Raw genomic sequence first — 18,908 nt, 5'->3', positions numbered from 1 at the left:
AATCGAGAATAACGGTCTCAAAAATGATGCTACGGAGAAGTAACTTTAACCAAATTAATGTTGTAATATTGACAACTGTCAGATGCTATTTGCCTTATAATATAAAACCGGGTTATCCCCGTACGGTCCATGGGTTTCACAGCACCGATCTTGATCCGCCTGTTTATAGACAAGACCTATTGAACGTTATTGGATTTGTCGGGCTTCAATATTTTGCTAGCGTATACCGATGTTATAGAAGTCACTGTCTTGCTACGTTCCCCTGGCAGGCCCCGTGGGTTTTATTGACGTCATAATTACACCATCTTTTTTGTTATTTTGATTTAATATGGCGATTTTACATTGTGATGTCTGGTGAATGTCTTACTTGATACGTATCATAATTATGCCAAAACTGATTGATTTTCTTTTTTTCTTTGGCTTTGATTTAGAAGATAACAGAAAGATGTATTAATGTTTTGCCCTTTCTTGTAATTCATTTTCCAATTCGTTCAGCTCCTGAGAGAGAGAGTTTGAAAAAAGTAAATGAAAGCGTTTCGTTTGAAAGCTTTATTTCTATACAGACAGTAAAGCAACAGCTGCAGGTATCTTGGCGCTAATGCTTATTTCTCAGAACACCACTTCTCATACCTATGTTTTGTCACGTTTCCAAGCATACCGACAATGTTTTTAACACAAAAAACCTCCATAATGCATCATGTAGGTTTTGAACACGTTCAGTGGCTTTCGTTTTCATCAGAATCTCATTTACAATGATTTATGAACTTTGTCAGCCTGAGCGGCACAACAGATAACGGATTGACATATAGTTCCTTCTGTTTCATGGAGCTTAAGCTATGCGACCGTTTCTGAGATTAGAAAATTGAAAAAATGTTTTAGTTCCCCCTTGAAATATTTCGGAACGGAAGATACGGATGTACCGACACATTAGCACCCTATAATACCTTAAATGCATTTTGGAAAGGCAGCCACAACGTACTTCCGCATAGTAAAAAAATAAAACAATCAAAAGTTTTCATAGCGTCACCAAATTCCACCAAAATTTCCTCAAGAAACATAGACCTGCAAGCTATAGTTTACATCCATTCTAGCACGTCATGGTTTAACCTTGTTGCATTCTCCTTGGACGTTTGTGTTTGGGACAGATTAACGATGGGCGAATATAATAGCACTGTCCATCTGAAAGTAGCATCCCTGGACATACGAGAAAAAAAACTGAATGCCTGACCTTTCACACCCTCTACCAGGGCCGCAGATTAACTAAAAGCACGTTTCTCAATCGTGAGAATCGTGTCGTGAATAAACCAGAGATATATCTGTGAATATCTACAGAAAAATTCGTCTGTGACCCTGGTAGGGGGTAGACCTTTTGCAAACTGTCTTGCAGAATACAAGACTGTATATCTGAATTACAGTAAGTGAAATCTAGAATTCCACGTTGAGTGCGTACTTGACAATTTGGAGACACATGGTTTCAGTTCCTTTGGTCTTATTGCATTCTCATGATGCCGTGGAACATTGATTTCAAAATTTAACGTGCAACACCAGTCTTTGTCTCACTGCAGCCGTAACAACGTAGGGGCTGTTAATCCAGATCATAACGCAACGTCTATTAAGGCGGAAGGTCTGCAGCATCCCCATTCCATGACCATATACCATGCGCCTGACGCGCGTTTGACTTGCCGTGGGCATTGAAAGCAGATTGCGTAGAAGCGATTCCGTTATACTATACATCAAGTCGTGGGTAATAGTCGACAAATTCTGATATATTTCGCTTAATATCAGTGGTTAGCGACGGGTAGGGAACATGGTGAGACTTATCTTTTTGAAGAGCAGTGAAATGGATTCAGCATAATGTGACCGATCACCTAGAAAAAGTCATTTGCTCAACCATTAACGTTTGCGGTTAGTCCTTCAAGGAGCTGTCAGTCAAACAGAAAACAGATTTTTTTAAAAATTCTTTTTGCTTTGTCCAGACATTTCGACTTGGTGTCGTTTTATCCTTTTACAAAAAATATTTGCCCGGAGAAAGTAAGTTGGTTTTAGAACCAGTCAAACCATAAGGATTTGGCCAGGACATTGGTTGGAAAGAGTTTAACAACACCATAATGGACCCGGCAGGCATACACATCAAATAGGTCCGCTATATCTTCACAAAGCTTTCCTCTCTTGGTAGGCAATACACGTCGTTTTAGCTTTTTGTCCGAGAGTTCATTATAAATGTCCGTGCACTGCCTGAAGAGGAAACAACGCATATTTTGAAGCCATCCGTCGCACATGAATCTGTCCTGTAGCAGCCATCTTGCCTTTTCCTTTCGTATTGTGCCGCGCAGGAAAAGAGTCCACAGATGAGACATGACGCGCTCATATTCATTTCTTGAGTATCCCGTAAGTTGCTCTTTTTCTATATATTTTATCCAGGACAGAAGAAGAACCAAATTCTCTATGGCGGACCTCTGGCGACGGTGGTACTCGCTAAGGGGTTGCTCTAAATCGAAGTACACGCAGACCCATATTCGGAGATTCAGCGCGAATTCTGCAGAAAGGGCTGTCTGCTTTCGGGACGTGTCGTCTGCCAGAACAATGTGGTCTAGAAGTCGGAAGTAGAGGTCGCTATATTCCGATATCGAGAGAAGTCGTCCGTCTGGCCGCCGCCATTCTCTTCGTTCGAAGTCCAACTTGTATCCAGCATCGTTGGCTACTGCGTACAGCATGTTGATTTCGATATCTTGAATTTTTTCGTCGATCTCTCGTAAAAGCCGTGCGCTTGCGCTCTCCTCCTCTTCGATCCCCATTTTCAAGACTAACAGGTCATCTTGTGACCCTCTTGTGAATACAACTTTTGGCATTAATCGACGGAATTGCTTTCTACTTTGACCCTGGACTTGATGGAGTTGTTCCTTCTCAAAATTCTCATACTGAGAACTACTTGTGGGCAACGAAGCTCTGTGTTGAACCTTGGCGGGTATAGTTTTGTGTTTTGTTTCTATCTTGATCATAGCTTTCATACTCTGAAGACCCAGCTTTACTTGGTCAACACATCTGGCAAATTTTTTGTTGTCAGTGAACATATACCTCGACAAATTAAGTCCATCTTTCTCTGCGTTGAAGCGGCGTTTTACAATGACTCTGGTCTCTCGCGCGGAGAAGTTTCTTTCCGACGTCATGACCTGGAAGCATATGACAAGAATATCAGTGAAAATTTCGTTTAATAAACAATTATTGTTTTATGTCACATGGGTTGAATAATTGTTATAAAATACATCATGGCATCATGGCAAAAATTTTATTTAAAAATATCCATTTGGGATTTCCCCGTCAAGTCAAATTTCCCCCAAAAAAAGACCTTTTCTCAAGAATTATTGTTCGACTCATCCCTACACTTGGATTTTTTTCTTTTCTGATTAAACAATTCATATCTCAATGACTGACCAGCTACATAAAGCGCTGTGCCTTCCCGTACACCTCAGGAGGATAATGTAGACACAGAAAGAATAACTTTAGGACATTTTCAAACGTGCATAGTATACCTTCATGTGTTCCTTGGATACAATAAGCGTTGTGTTTCTGTGATCAGTGTAAAAGCCAGTGTGTTCCTGCACGGCGTTATATTTTACATGCGCAGTTAACTTTGCCATGCCACTTAGGATTGTATTGATATTTAAACATGTTCTTATCCAAGCTTTCGGCCTTCGATTATAATTTATATTTACCTTAACTAAAGAAACATGGAAGCCAAAACAACAACCGCTTTTCTTTTTAGTAAATATTTAATCTGTATCCTTTGCTTCTTTTCTAGGCTGAAGCCATTTTTTTCCCACGTGAATCAACCGTTTGGAGTGTCTTGTACCAGACTTTTCTGTTGACAGATGGAGTTTAGCTTGAATTTTTATTATTCATGAGACCATAAAACGGTCAGGTGTTTTTTTTTACGCATGCGTGTATGAATTATTGACTCGGAGATCTCTCAGTGCTTGACAGGTGCGAATGACAGATAATATGGCGCATTACGGTATTGTTCAGACACGAACGAAAGTTAAGACACGTTTTAGGTTTAAATGAGGTCACCGGGCAAACGGGAATTTAGAAATGATAATTCGTGCTTCAGATCAAGTTGGAGCGAGTAGACCAGTGTTATAATAATTAACGGAGAGAAAAAAGCACGAGGAATAATTACAGTAAAAAAATAACAATCATAAAGAAATGAGTTAAAGTAGACAAAATAAATTACATTAAATCTTAAATCCCCACAGGAACCCAAAATGCATACCACCCCCTACCCCCCACCTCCCCACACTCAACACACACACATACACACACACACACACACACACACACACACACACACGAAATTAATTATCTTCTGTTTTAAAGCACGCCCAGTTCAAACAAGCGAATCAGTTGGGCATGCTCTCTGGTTGTCTTATACAGCGTGTCAATATCTATTCTGTCTTTATGGTCATATTTTTGTCTGCACGCAACTTTCGTCTCTTTGGCTTTCGTGAATATTGCCGCGTTGTGTGTCACCGTGTACTGTAAGCTCGCCGTGTTTCTCATAGCAATAATTCTTGAAGCTTGCCTTCCAGAGAAAAAACAGTCTAACAGAAACATTAAAAGATCACGGCATTGTTTGTTTTTCAAAGAAGTCGGTTTTCGTGTGAATTCGTACATTACGACATATAAAAAAAGCTTCGGCTCTAGGCCTACTGGTAGTTCTAAAACATTTCAAGAAAGGTTTTGATAATAATTTACTTTTAACTTAGTGACCAGGGTTTAAAAAAGGGAAAATGCCCACCTCGCTTTTTTCGGTCCCCAACAAATGTCAGGAATACAACAACAGATGTGCAGAGAGTTGAATCGACATTTAGTTTGTGATTAAAGCATTTCGTCCGAGTGAGCTCATACATTTCTATTCGCATTACTGTCCGCGTTGATAGCCATTAAACTTAATTAAAGCCGCCTCGCGTTACTGTGTGATGAAATAATCTGTTTGGTCATTTTTAGCGATGGACATTATGCCTGGAAAGTAGCTTCTCATAGCTATATCGCGTTATTATTTATCACTTATGAATTGTTCCCCGACCGCTAATATGATACTTTGAAACCCCAGAGAGTTCAAAGTTCATTGTACTTTGCAATTCTTGGAAAAAATAAGATCGAAGCCAACGGTGCAGAATGGACGGAAAGTTTAAAGGGATGGCTTGTGGTTTATTGTCACGTATATAGGAACATGTATAGACTGGCTGTATTCAAAGGAGTGAAAGATAAACATAGAAAATAGTTGAATACACAATATATGCATTGCAATTAACACTTGCGTCTTTTTCATCAAGAAGTATTTTTCATTTGTTTCAATTTTGTTATTCTCTCTCTCTCTCTCTCTCTCTCTCTCGCTCTCTCTCTCTCTCTCTCTCTCTCTCTCTCTCTCTCTCTCTATATATATATATGCCTATATGTTATCATCATTACACACACTGGACAATACAAGTGTCACCCCCTGAATCAGAGTAATCAAAGTTTTTAACCTGAAGAGGCTGAATATAAGCAATGTCAGAATATCGATACAGTTGAATTGTTCAGTCAGAACCGTTTCTCTTGTGAAATTTGATGTTAATAAAATGATACTAGGAGCATATCATTCCGCAGTCATTTATCTCCCCCCAAAGAATTGGTTCAGTAGGGGTGACACTTCTATTAATGTGTGTACTTTTTTCTTAGTCGTAGTTGTTATTTCTATCATTATAACTTGTGGTCTCAACGTTAAAATTTCTATTTCACGGGCCTCGCAGACATTTGCTGGCAGTTGCTGTTCGATTCAATTTAGGATTAAACTGTTCAAGGTTGGATGATCCAGAGACTCGACGGGATTTCCTGAATAAAATTGAATGAATAATGAATTAATTTGAGAATGTTTCGTATTTGGTACACTGCATAGTAACAGCATGACCCAGCTGTGACCGTTTTCAATCAATACCAGTGTAGAATTTAAGTAGCGGCTTGTTCTCATAATATCCTGCTGAAAGACTTAATATGCTGTCACATACAATGCCAATTAGACGCACAATACGAATGGTGGGTCCTTTGTAGAATATTGCTATTAGTACTAATATATATATATATATATATTGAACACTTTACTCATTTTCTGACTACAAGTTCTCATGTGGGCTTAATTTAATAGCACCTAGATAAAATATAAGTATGATGTAAAAGAATGAATCTCATGCATGAGACAGTAACCGAACTGATTCCATCACAAGAGACAGGTGAATATTATAGGTACAATTAATGTTATAGTTACTTTGCCACATGTTACTTTACACCCCCTAAAAAACTACTATGTAAATGAGGGCATGTACAACAGGAATTTGACATATTTATATATTAAGATATAGATAAATAAAATGAAAAAAGAAAAAGAAAGAATCTAGGCAGAGTCTGGTATCAAGCAGTGTTATAATACATTTGAAACACAGTAATTAGACTATTCATTGAATCCCCATCGGAAACGTGCTTAAGAGAACGAGTGATGCTTACGGAAACGACCGAGCGACAGCACGGAAACACCCAACCTACGCCGATATCAGCGAGGGACATAAAAACTGCATTAGATGGCTGCGATGAAGTGGACTGATATACGTTACCGTGGTTAAATTGAACGCTTGGGTTGATCGCAGAGACTCTGTTCTATCACTAGCTGTTATGAATCTTAACTGTCAAACTGTCAAGCGTGCGGGATTCATTTCTGTCCTCGAATTCTATTTTTCAATAAAGATATAGACAGAAGACAGAGTATGAGATGATAAATGAGCATGGTTGAGTTATGTCAACCACACCGCTGAAATTGCGTTTCTGCCCAGACGTTTCGGCCCAAGAACATGGAAATTAATTCCCCCCCCCAAAAGATGGATTTGCCTCAGGATTAATGCCTTTGACCGACTCATTGTCATAATGCGGACATGATACACCAAGGTCAGTGGGCTTACACTTGAACGTCATTCACAGGGCCGCCAAAATTCCAAGAAATCAAATGTTTAGGATTTGCTGCTGCACATGCGCAGAGCATTAACTTCAAAGGATACGACAGACAGTCTCACGTGCGATTATCTGATATGCCTGCTCTCCACATGGCTTGAAACTCAAATCATGTAACAAAGATACCATGATACCAAAGCTTGTTTCAGGTGCATAGAACTCGATAAATCGATGAGTGGCTCACAACACATCAGATCGTATCTACCGACACCGTTTTCTTGGTACTTTGTTTAATATTTAAAACTGTACTTATAATCCCCTGCTAAATGAAGAACCACTTCAGTGTGATGCGCAGTTCATAATTCATATGCAGTACTCTCACAAAAACATGACAAAGAATAAATAAATGGAAATAAAAAGGTAATATGTGTGTGTGTGTGTGTGTGTGTGCATATGTGTCATATTTAAACTAGTAATATCATTTCTTATCATCATGTACAAATATCCATGTAGACTTTTTGTGCAGTTACAGGTACAGCAAAACAACAGGTGAGTCAATTAATCAACTTATTAATCAGTGGCAAAGCCTTAACTGGGAATTTAAAGGCTTCCAAACGATTCTTTGTCGACTATTATTGCCACTGATGAGTTATAGGTCTGTATCATAAATACGTTACAAGCACCATTATGATTATATTCTACTCCAGCGACTCGGAGTGATAAATTGTCAATAGAATATTGATAACATTTCATTGGCGACGATATATATGTAGCCATGTTTTCAGAATGAGTTTGACCTATAGAGCTGAAATCAAGCCTCAGACACAATATCCATTCACCAGCAACTACTACCTCTTATTATCTTTTGGGTGCCTTGCCCCCCCTCCCCCCAGTGTCCCCTCTTTCATTCCCAAAATGTCCACACCCACATAGCCCACCCACAGCCTCTATATGCAGTTAGTAAATACACGATTAGATTTCTAGCATTTTAATTTTTGTCTTCTACCACTGACAGATAATTTTACTGAATAGTGTACAGTGAAGTGACATGCGTCACTCCCGAATCCAGGCACTTCTCGGGGTTTCGGTATTTTTAACATAAAAACTCGCTCTCAACGCCTGAATACTTAAGTTCTTGGAATCTTCTGCCTTCAAACAAAACGTCGCCATTTTTGTCATTAATCTGCAGTTTTTTTCCCGAAAATAAATTGATATGTATTGCATTACCTGATTACCTCTATGCACGCGTGATGAATTAATGCCCTTGGGACGGAAATATGTGCTAATATCAAGGGCAATTAATTGCAGCGCGTTTCGTTGTCAGGGCCTTTGTTTCGTGTGTATACTTTTTATAGCGTTTGTGTTTCTCGGGATATTTGCTTTGGAAAAGGTTCTTCGATTAAGGCGATTGTAGTTGGCAGGTTTTTATCTCTATTTTTCAAATTCGTTTTTGGGTGTGGAACACATGGCGCGTAGGCTACATTGAATGAATAGGTGTCGGGTTTTCAAGAAATCACAACAGGCATCTTATATTTATCTTCACCGAATGAACAGCAGAAAAAAACACCTTCTCAAATAAATGAATATGGCCAATTACTGTTGAAAGCTTTTTTTTTCCCTTTTACTGTGGATTTTACAAGGTGCTGGATTTAATGCAATTAATTAGAAATCGACGTCAATCTGTGCAGCTAGTCATCAAGTGTAAGTCCACATTTGCGGTTATTCTTTGTTATGATAGATATCCCTTAAAATATTTACTTAGACTACTGCCATAGAATAGATGTATTTGTTTATGATTGATATTTAACTTCACTATGTAGAAGTGGCGCAACCAAATCTGTATAATTGATTTTTTTACATAAAAGTTTTACACGCACATAGCATAGCAGTCTGCTGAACTTTAAACGTCCCAGTCAACAACGTAACCCGAGAGACACATTTCTAATATTGACGAGGACAATATTGCCTTGTCAATTTCCAATCAAAGTTAGATAACGATGTCTATTACAGTAATCCCTGTGCTTTTGAAAGGAATGAAGAAGAAAAAACAATTACCCAGCGGACTAATGTAAACCCCGGAATATAGATTGACTGAAAACTAAAACAAAGAAATATTTTGACTCTTTCTTTGATACATGAATCTATTTAAAAGCAAACAATGGTATATTTAGCTATTCCATTGTGTCTTAAGCGTCTACATGTACATGGTAATTCTATTGATTCTTGTTTTTTTGTTTTGTTTTGTTTTGTTTTTGTTTTGTTTTGTTTTTCTTTTCAAAGTCGGAACTGACTTAGAGGTGATTTCATCATGCAAAATAGCGTACAAAAAGTCAGTACGTAACATGCAAATCGCCCTTATTACCCTGGGAGTCCGTGCCTCAGTGGAACTCGTTCTTTCTTATCTACAATATAACCTCAGTTTGCAGTCGATTCTGAAACTCAGGGTTATCCCTGAAGGACATAATTAAGTTGGCACGGCTAGCGTTTTCTTAGCTAGTCCAAGAAATTGGTGCAGAAAAAAGGGTGAATTGTGCGTTTTTTACCTACAAGCATGAAATTTGGCACAGTTGTAGATAACGGAATTCTAAGCCATTTTGGATATATGGGCATGTCTGAAAATTCCAATATGGCCGCCAAATCCAATATGGCCGCCACAAATACTCTTTTAAATTAAAACCTCTAATATATAGTCCTATAATGGTTTAAAATATCATTTTATAGTTGCAAAATACCATGCTATGAATGAATTATCAATATCCGCTTCTATAGGTGTATAGAAACCCAAAATGGCCTCCAAAAGTAAAATAAGCAGTCTACTTACCCAATATATGCAGTAGTATGGTGAATTCATCAAGCACTTACAATTACAAGCATAAAAATTGGCACAGTTGTGGAGAACATGATTCTAAAAAACGTTGGACATAGGGGCATGTCTGAAAATTCCAATATGGCAGTCAATTTCAATATGGCCCCCCCAAAAAAACATTTCATTGTGAAAGTTATTTGTATAGTATTTTATAAAAATACCATTTAATGGTTAGAAAATACCATAGTATGTATGTAGTATCAGTATCTGCCTCTTTAGGTTTTAAAATCCAAAATGGCCTCCAAAAGTCAGCGGGCCACATGTATTGAATTGTAATCACTCGTGAATAGCCATGTGGGCTTTGCAACTACCTGTATAATCATCATATTCCTACTTGTGCAGGAGCTATTCTACAGAGTTTGTAAAAAACATCAAGCATGATACATTTATTATGTACTGAAAACAGTCCTTCTTTTGCTTAACCAACATAAGTAGTTTTTCCCAGTTAGCAATCTACTTAAATGGCACTCATGGGCGACCCCCCCCCCCCCCTTTCTAAGAAAAAAAATCCAAAAAAAAATCGTGCAAAATCCATAAAATGTGAAAGAAACACCAAAATAAAAGAGGCAAGTATAAAAAAGCTTGGGGTGTACCAATTTTGTTTGTTGGTTATGATTCTTCAGCTAGATCAGTGCATGGCGCTTCACAATATAAATGTGCTGTAAGGACGGATTTTTAAATCAACATTCGTGATCAAATGTTCACAAATATTACAAAAATGACAGCTAATCAAACATACAGGTCTCAACAATTTTGGTGTGGTGCATTGGTAAAGTACTAAAAGCAGGGGCATAGTTGCACTCGGTAATCTTATGATGTTATCTTGCGCTTCAGAAGTAAATTAGAAAAGCTTCTAATTTCAGCTCTAAGAAATGGATTTAGTACATTAATAATAATAATAATAATAATAATATTTATTTCTTAAAACCGCACTACACTAGCGTCTCAGTGCTGTTTACAGGTAAAATTATTAGGATTACAACTTATTATATATATAATAAAAGCTAAGATAAAAAAAAAAACAATTAAAATAATTAAAACTGGTTAAAATAGTAATGGTCTGAACAATAAAACTTTTTTTCTGATAAAATGAGAAGATATTAATTAAAATACTGTGCAAATAAGAATGTTTTTAAATCTTTTTTAAAAACCTCAACACTGTCAATAGTCCGAATGTGTGAGGGTAATTGATTCCATAAAATTGGTGCTGAAATTGAAAATGCCCTGTGGCCGTAGGTTGTGGTTGTTTTTTTATTATCATTTCTGATAAAACAAGGAGTGGAGGTGGATCTGGTAGACCTGGTGAGACTGGGTGTACTTGGATGTAGCATCGAGTTAAAATATAAGGGGCATTCACCTCTAGTGAATTTAAAAACAAACAACAGTAATTTAAAAACAATTCTCTGTCGTACAGGAAGCCAATGTAGTTCGAATAAAATAGGTGAAGGGCTACTGAGAATTTAGTGAAAACTGATGAGCAAAGAAATACCCCAGACAGAGGGCAGGTGTTGATACGTGCTCTATCCAAGAGTTGCATAGCAGGCTTTAAACTTCATGCACTAAAAAGAAGTAGGCTCCAAACTTTGGGTTTTCATTTGTTCATTTGGCAACTATTTTAGGTAAAACTTATACTTTCAAATAACTGAACATGATAATAAGAGAATTCAAATCCTTCAGAAAGTTAATACATATAAAGCTTCAAAAATTCACGGTGTATTCTGAGGATTATACCAGGAAATTAGTGCAATATGGACGTTAAAAGGTACAGACTCATCGCGATTTCCGGCATCATTGTCATTTTGGACAGTCCAGAATGAAGCCATGGGGAGTATTCACTTACCCAGATAACAAAACTTACCTTTCGTAGGTAGCTCCTGCCACATTTGTTCGTAGTTATGTGTGCAATTGCTACCTGTGGAGAGGGGAGTCAGAAGAATAGGAAGACTGGTCCTATATGGGTTCACACTAATAACCTACATTTACAAGTATGCACTACCACACTTTCATATTCCTATTGTCCCACATGCATGTAAACTGATGCTTTCTGGTGTTAAAATGACCAATCACTCTTGGTATTTTGTTGGGGAAAGTGAATTACATGTAGAAGCTATAGCTTTAGGCAAATTCTGAGAAAGCTGAGGGAAACACAACTAAAGCTAGGCACACATGAATAAATGTAAATTATTTAACGAAATAAGTAGAAATGAAAAATATGTGACATTTAAGTCCCTTGCAAATTGAATGAAAACAAATAAATGTTTTAAAAGCATATGAACTTGCAATTTCGGTCTAGCTAGCTGCTATCTTCTGTTGAGATTTTGTCCATTTACTTAAGTAATAGGTTGATCGCCCATAAAATGTGCAACACCTACTTGATAAAATAACTTTCGTTAATTTAAAACTTATTTGTGAAAATACCTTGACATTTTCATATTCTTTGGCAACTATAGAATTGCTGCATGTGGTGTCACAACTTGATCAAAAGGAGTCCTGTTCCACTTTTTACGGTCATTTGGATCTTAATGTATCTAAAGGAGCGGTTTTTGATAATTCATCTAAACTGAGCTCTGTTTTCAAACCAAAAATATAAAAGATTGTTATAAGATTATGAAGTAGAATTCTTACTTTAAAAGGGTTGTGGTGGCCATATTAGAATTTTCAGATATGTCCCTATATAAAAAATTGCTTAGAATCCTGTTCTCTACAATTGTGCCAATTTTCATGCTTGTAGTTTTAACTGCATGGTGAATTCACCATACTGCTGCTGTGAGTGGCCTGTTTTTCTTATTTTTGGAGGCCATTTTGGATTTCTATACACCTAAAGATACAAATATTGAAACTTCATTCAAACCATAGTTTTGTCTAACCAAAACATGTTGTCTTAAGCTATTATAGAATTATATACTTGAAGTTTTAATTTGAACGGGTATTTGTGGCGGCCATATTGGATTTGGGGGCCATATATTAGAATTTTTAGACATGTCCATACATCCAGAAGTGCTTGGAATCCCGTTTTATACAACTGTGCCAAATGCCATGCTTGTAGTTTGATGAATTCACCACTCTGCTGGATATCTTGGATTAGTGAACTGCTTTTTACTATTGACGGCCATTTTGGATTTAATACTCCTAAAGAAGCAGATATTGATACCGAATTCATACTGTGGTGTTTTTTTAACCTTTATATGATATTTAAGCCCTTAAAAGACTATATACTTGAAGTTTGAATTAGAAACCCTATTTTTGGAGGCCATATTGGATTTGGTGGCCGTTTTTGAATTTTTGGACATGCCAATACATCTAAATTTGCTCAGAATTTCATTGTCCACAACTGTGCCAAATTTTATGCTTGTAGTTTTAAGTGCATGATGAATTTACTATTCTAATGGATATCTTGAATAAGTGGATTGTTTTTTTACTTTTGGCGGCCATTTTGGATTTTATACACCTGAAGGATTCATACCATGGCGTTTTCTAACCTTTATATGATATTTTAAGTCACTAAAAGACTATGTACTTGAAGTTTTAATTTGAAAAGGTATTTTGGCGGCCATCTTGGATTTGACGGCCATTTTGGAATTTTCAGACATGCCCATATATCCATATTTGCTTAGAATTTCATTGTCCATAAGTGTGCCAAATTTCATGCTTGTAGGTAAAAAATGCACAATTTTTCACCAATTTCCTGGACTAAGCAGTAATACCAATCTCTGGCAGTGCGCGGTGATTTTTTTCTTTTACTGGCAGGCATATAACGGATAGGCTTTTCTTCCATGAAGGCAATATTTGCTGCACGCTAGTGGTTGGTTCGGATTAATCTCACAGAGATAATGGACTAAAGACTCTTTGAATATCTCTCTTTAATATATCAGCTAGCGTTGTTCCATCTTAAAACGCCTATAGACTTATACAGCGCTTGACAGGAATAACATTGTGGGTTCCTTGTAGATGCATTGAAGCCGTCTAAAATTTTGAGTTAGTACAAAAAACGGCTTTTGTTAACACAATCCTGCACGCTGCCCTGTCTTCATTTTAATTAAAAAAGGTTGGTATGGTTGTCTAACTAGGCTGTGATTTGACTTTTTGAAATATATATGACAGCGATTAACAGGGTTTTGTTAATTGGTATTCTATAAATAAAAAGGATGATAAGTACTCAAGGGATTTTAAAAAGTGGTAATACCATAAGTAGCTTCCATAAGTCTAGATATATAGCAGCTAGAGTTTAGTAGCCATAGCCTTCCAGTTCAGATAAAGCAGTTAAAACCCATTAGATCAAGGCCATAGATTTAACTATAGCAACTACATTGACTATTACAAATAACCTATAAAATATAGCGGATACAGTATATCCTATGAGATTTAGCCAATAAGCTTAAATATTGCCTGATATTGTACGTATAATTAATGTCAACAAGCTTAGATATTACAAGAAGCCTATATGTAAACATCATTTTAAAAAAGCCTTGAAGTCAACCCCGGAAAGTTTTAGCCATACCATAGACGTGTATCAACCTTTAATCGTCGTACAAAGAACATCAATCAAAGTATTACGATCTACCTGACTCATTCACGTTTTTTCCAAGCCATTACGGCGCCATCAAGAGCTAAACGAAATGATATCTAAATAAAGCCAGACAGGAAAATTCTCACATTGATAATGTGATTCAAACAAACCCATGGCAAAATATGAATAAATGAGATGAACAAGTTGCTATTCTTTGTGATTTCCTCCCTTTGTTTTGCACATAATTCAATTAGAGTAATTCTGTTATGACTAAGTAGAAGTTAGAGGGAAACACCATGGATTCAGATTAAGTGGTTGACGTTTGTTGTAGCATCGTCTTTCTTTGACTAAAACAATGACCTCTGTGAAAAATATTTGTATTGTACATTTGACCAGAATCGCTGATGTTATTAAAAGAATGTAATCCAATAAACATGGTTATTGATCGAAATACTGGGGTTTGTTTTACTTCAGAACGTTCACGCGTCTTGTTCTATTTTGAAGCAGGTTGGGCCAAAAAAAAAAAAAAAAAAAAAAAAAAAAACTGCTCTCAGTGTTCGCAATGCTATGGTTACCCAGGATTTATGTTGATTTGAAAAATGGTCAAAATTGTCACAATATTACGTTTATATATATAATAGAAGCAGAGATACGGAGGTCAGTTTTAGTTCACGCCAAGCATATATTTGGACCGAGTTTGGTCCGGCTTAGCAGTAATATGTTGCACGTACACTGCAGGATCTGGTAACAATTGAACGTTCACCTATATATACTTTGATGCTAAACTGAGTCACAAGCCGGTCACCTAGATAGAAATCTATACGTCTGCACTGGCATGATTAACAGTACAGATAATGATAATATTGCATGTTGTTTTGCCTTGCTCATGAATGTGAATGCAGAAGTAACAGTTAATTGATATTACGACAATAGTTATTATATAAAACATACACAGTGCACATCTAGACTAAACCGAAAGAGGTCAAATATGACTGATTTAAGTGTTAACACACTAGAAGTTCATGTACAAATGCCAGTAAAATGGAAACGCCCTCATACCCTATTACCATAAAAGAATCAATCAAAAAGCAATGATATATGCCGTTTGGGATGTCATTACTCGGGAGACCACCGAAGATGTTGATGGAAGTAACGAGCAATTTTGGCAAAATGATGGAGATAATCGCTCTTTAATCCAAAGGAAATCGAAGTCGACAAAAATAGCTTGAAGGTGACATCGTATTGTGATGCTGCCAACAAAGGCAACGGACACGACATGTTGGAATGCAAGCGAGAAGAAGGGGGGGGGGGGGGTCGTAAAGCACTGCCCTAGTACTTCACGGTCTACAAAGGCCCCATTCAGAATGGGTGCTCCGAGTACTTACTGATATGGCCGACCACAGTTCAAAAGCGATACCTCTGATTCATGATGGCCTCCCCGACTCCACGCGCCTTTAAACAGATTAAATCTCTGCTCCGAGGCTTAATTCCTAGGCCCTTCCAGCGACGGCGCGTATGAAGGCGGGGAGACCATCAGGAATCAGCGGCATCGCTTTTGAACTGTGGTCGGCCATATTTAGTCAACGGATTAGTAAGTACTCGGACCATCTTCGAAAAATATGCAAAACTACATAAAGCACATAATACGGTGAACTAGGAGAAATCGGTCGAGAGAAAAATGCTTGCTGCAGTGTATCTAATAACGCATAATCTCTTACTTCGATCTTCAAGAAAATCCAATGGGGTCTAATGGAAAGTCGATTTTTGTGGTTGTCCCCTAAATTAGCCCGTAGATTAGGTTAAAGATTTTACAGACTGCTTGTGCAGTTATCCCTTGTATATTGGTAAATTCCTATCATCTTAATCAGCATTGTGGTGAATAAACCAGTATAAACAGACCCTCCTGTTACGCCAATTAATCGTGAGACAGAAAAGTTAACCGAAGAAAATTCCTCGATTTCTGCCACTGCAAACGGTTACTCGGCAGCGCAGATTCCATTTTAGCAGACGTACAGGTGTAACAGGACAGAGAGTTCCCTATAACAGAAAGTCCGCTTTCCATCAGTTTCGTTACAACGGTACAACTCAGAAACGTTAAGTTCTGTGACTAAACGAGCAGTGCAACTCCATATTTAACGGTGCAGTATGCTAATTATCTAGCTTTTACAAAAACTATTTCTAATCTGTCAGTATACATATACAGCAGTAAACGTTTTCTGACTTGGCATTGGGCAATCGTATTGGAAATTCCCCTCGTCCAATTCACTAAGAGTTAGAAAGAAAGGCCAAAAAGATTGATATATCGGTAGGAATTAAATCGGTAATACTAGGGGAATCCGAACAAAAGATGAATGGTCTGTGCAGTGCCATCGATTTTTCTTAGTATTGATCGATTTTTTATTCCGCTTCCGAGCCCAAACGACTTAAGAAATCAAGAAGTCACAAAAGAAGTCAGCACGCGGCGTTTCTTATTTTCTTTTTGCGAAACAGACACACCAATGTCACTGAACGCAACAAGAGAGTCCTTATCATATTTTGTGTAATGGACACAAGGATCCCGATTTCCCTTGTTGGATTATACCCGATTTTTCTTTAAATGGCACAGATTAGCCAAATCCAGGAAATTGGAGGTGCACTCTGGATAGCTCTTTTCCCATGAGAAGTCGACTCATTCTCTTGATCGCAAAGGAATCTCGCTTGTGTTCACAAGTCATTCTATAAAATTTAATCAAAAACAACAGATTCTTCATATTGAACACTATAATAATGTCGGCCGGAGAGCGACCTCGTTTCTTCTATTTATATTCGTATACACACATATATACTGATACATGCTGGGTCTGTAAGCCTGTAACCGTAGGAGATGCACGTGCGCCTTTAGTTCATTCGATTCAGCATCAGCTGCAGAATACACGTATATTAACATGTGCGCCTACTGAGAAAAATCGATGGTCAAAGAAAGAAATAAACCACGCACTTGTAAACATGAATTTCAAAGCGTCCGTCAGACCCCAGGGGTTAGTATATTGTCTCTAAGGACGCGTTGATAATGTCAATGTAACCGCAGGATACCGGTGCATATCTTTGTAATTGCAACTAAAACATAGGGAATTTAAATGCCCAAATACTGTAATTTCATCATGAATAGACCAAGGTATCTCGGAGTCAAATTTGCCATACAAAATGCGGGTTGTGTGCAGAGTTTATGGCCGTTTCGGAAGTACCAAGCATATATTCAAGTGTGGCACTTGTCAATTTCATGGCACAAGTGTCTTTGAATATCGCAAAATTAAAAATAGAAAACTAAACTTTCACTGTTATTTCACGACTCCTACGTATTTATTTATATATACAAGAAATGCAATATGTATCACCAAACAGTCACAGAACTGGAAATAACGATATGAACAGAATGAAAATCCTCTGAATAGTAGGAGATATTCCACATAATGCAACTTACCAATTATTTGGAGCTACCTGGCACATAAACACTCACGTCAACCACGAAACATGAAGCACCTGAACCGCCTTGCCGCAGAGTTACTGATCACAGTTACCAAGCCGTTGTTCATATGACATAAAGGTTTCAGCTATCGATCAATGGCTTCAGCGGCTTCGAGCAATCGTCTCTCTCCTCCTGATGGCCTCTTTCTGTTTATGTTTGGCTTTGCGCTATGTAAAATCGATAGAGAGGGTTGGTGGATGAATGAGTTCTACGGCTTCAGAGATGCTGGGGCAATGTATTCACGCATGCGTCTCTTGGAATTATACTGAAATACGCACTGTATAGAGTGAAGGTGACACATATTGGCGCAAAATGCGTAAAAATAATTTTGATTGCGTGCTCTTTCTCTCTTCTCTCTCTCTCTCTCTCAAACACAAACCCACACACACACACACACACACACAAACACACACACACACACGCACACACACAAACTCTAAACCGTCTTTGCGGTGCACTGGCATTTTAGTTGAAAAAGCAAAAAGGCAATCTGAACTAATTACTTTGGAAATATTAAAGTTCAACCTGTTTTTATGAATTTTGCGAAGAAATTACCGACACCAGACTCAGGTGCTTCTATGTTTGCCATTGAAAGATTTTCATGTTAAAGCAATGGATTTCGGGAGTTTATTGGCAGCATGGAATTATATGAAATTCCACATTGTCAGTAACTTTGCAAGATATTTAAAGATAGAAATATTTCTTTTGGACATTTTAAAAACGCGTACAGAATACAGAAAGAAGTGTGACAGAGAATGTATGCATTTGGAGTTGACCAAACATCATGTTTCCCCTGTCGCATAATGGAACATTTTTAATGCATTAGGTGTGAAAGGGCATTCGTGAATGCGTTAGGTGTGAAAGAGAACAGATATGTTTTTGGATGTATTTCCCATATTTTCAATTAACATTAGTGAATGTGATAGGTGAAAAAGGAAATGTATCAGTTTTTGAATGTCTCCCCTATTAATGAATGTTTGTGAGAAAATGCGTTAGGTGAGAAAGTGAACGAATTTGTTTTTGGCTGTGATTAAACTCTGGTCTTACCTACCAAC

At 37.5% G+C, this 18,908-nt stretch overlaps 1 protein-coding gene across 2 annotated transcripts; it reads right to left on the bottom strand.

Annotated features, from left to right (window-relative positions):
- Positions 1 to 534: 534 nt before the first annotated feature.
- On the bottom strand, positions 535 to 17,995 carry LOC106173976 (uncharacterized). Of its 2 annotated transcripts, none has more exons than XM_013555331.3 (2): positions 17,809 to 17,995; positions 535 to 3,170 (listed from the first exon to the last, which is right to left on the bottom strand). In XM_013555331.3, exon 2 carries the CDS (start codon positions 3,165 to 3,167, stop codon positions 2,043 to 2,045), a length of 1,125 nt encoding a protein of 374 aa, XP_013410785.1. In that variant the 5' UTR covers positions 3,168 to 3,170; positions 17,809 to 17,995; the 3' UTR covers positions 535 to 2,042. The 2 variants fall into 2 exon arrangements, with proteins under 2 accessions (XP_013410785.1, XP_013410783.2); XM_013555329.3 differs by lacking the exon at positions 17,809 to 17,995 and adding an exon at positions 3,531 to 3,713.
- Positions 17,996 to 18,908: the final 913 nt, after the last annotated feature.

This window comes from Lingula anatina, chromosome 4 (genome assembly GCF_051362555.1).
Source record: "Lingula anatina isolate TDL-2025a chromosome 4, LinAna3.0, whole genome shotgun sequence".
NCBI lineage: Eukaryota > Metazoa > Brachiopoda > Lingulata > Lingulida > Lingulidae > Lingula > Lingula anatina.
This window is presented reverse-complemented; position numbering and strand designations above follow the sequence as displayed.

Bases quoted from the DNA above. Each gene is read 5' to 3' on its own strand.
- LOC106173976 (XM_013555329.3), bottom strand. From the start codon at position 3,638: ATGGCAAAGTTAACTGCGCATGTAAAATATAACGCCGTGCAGGAACAC. The intron at 3,171-3,530 runs GTATACTATGCA...ATATGCTTCCAG, and splicing joins TATCCAAGGAACACATGAAG to GTCATGACGTCGGAAAGAAA.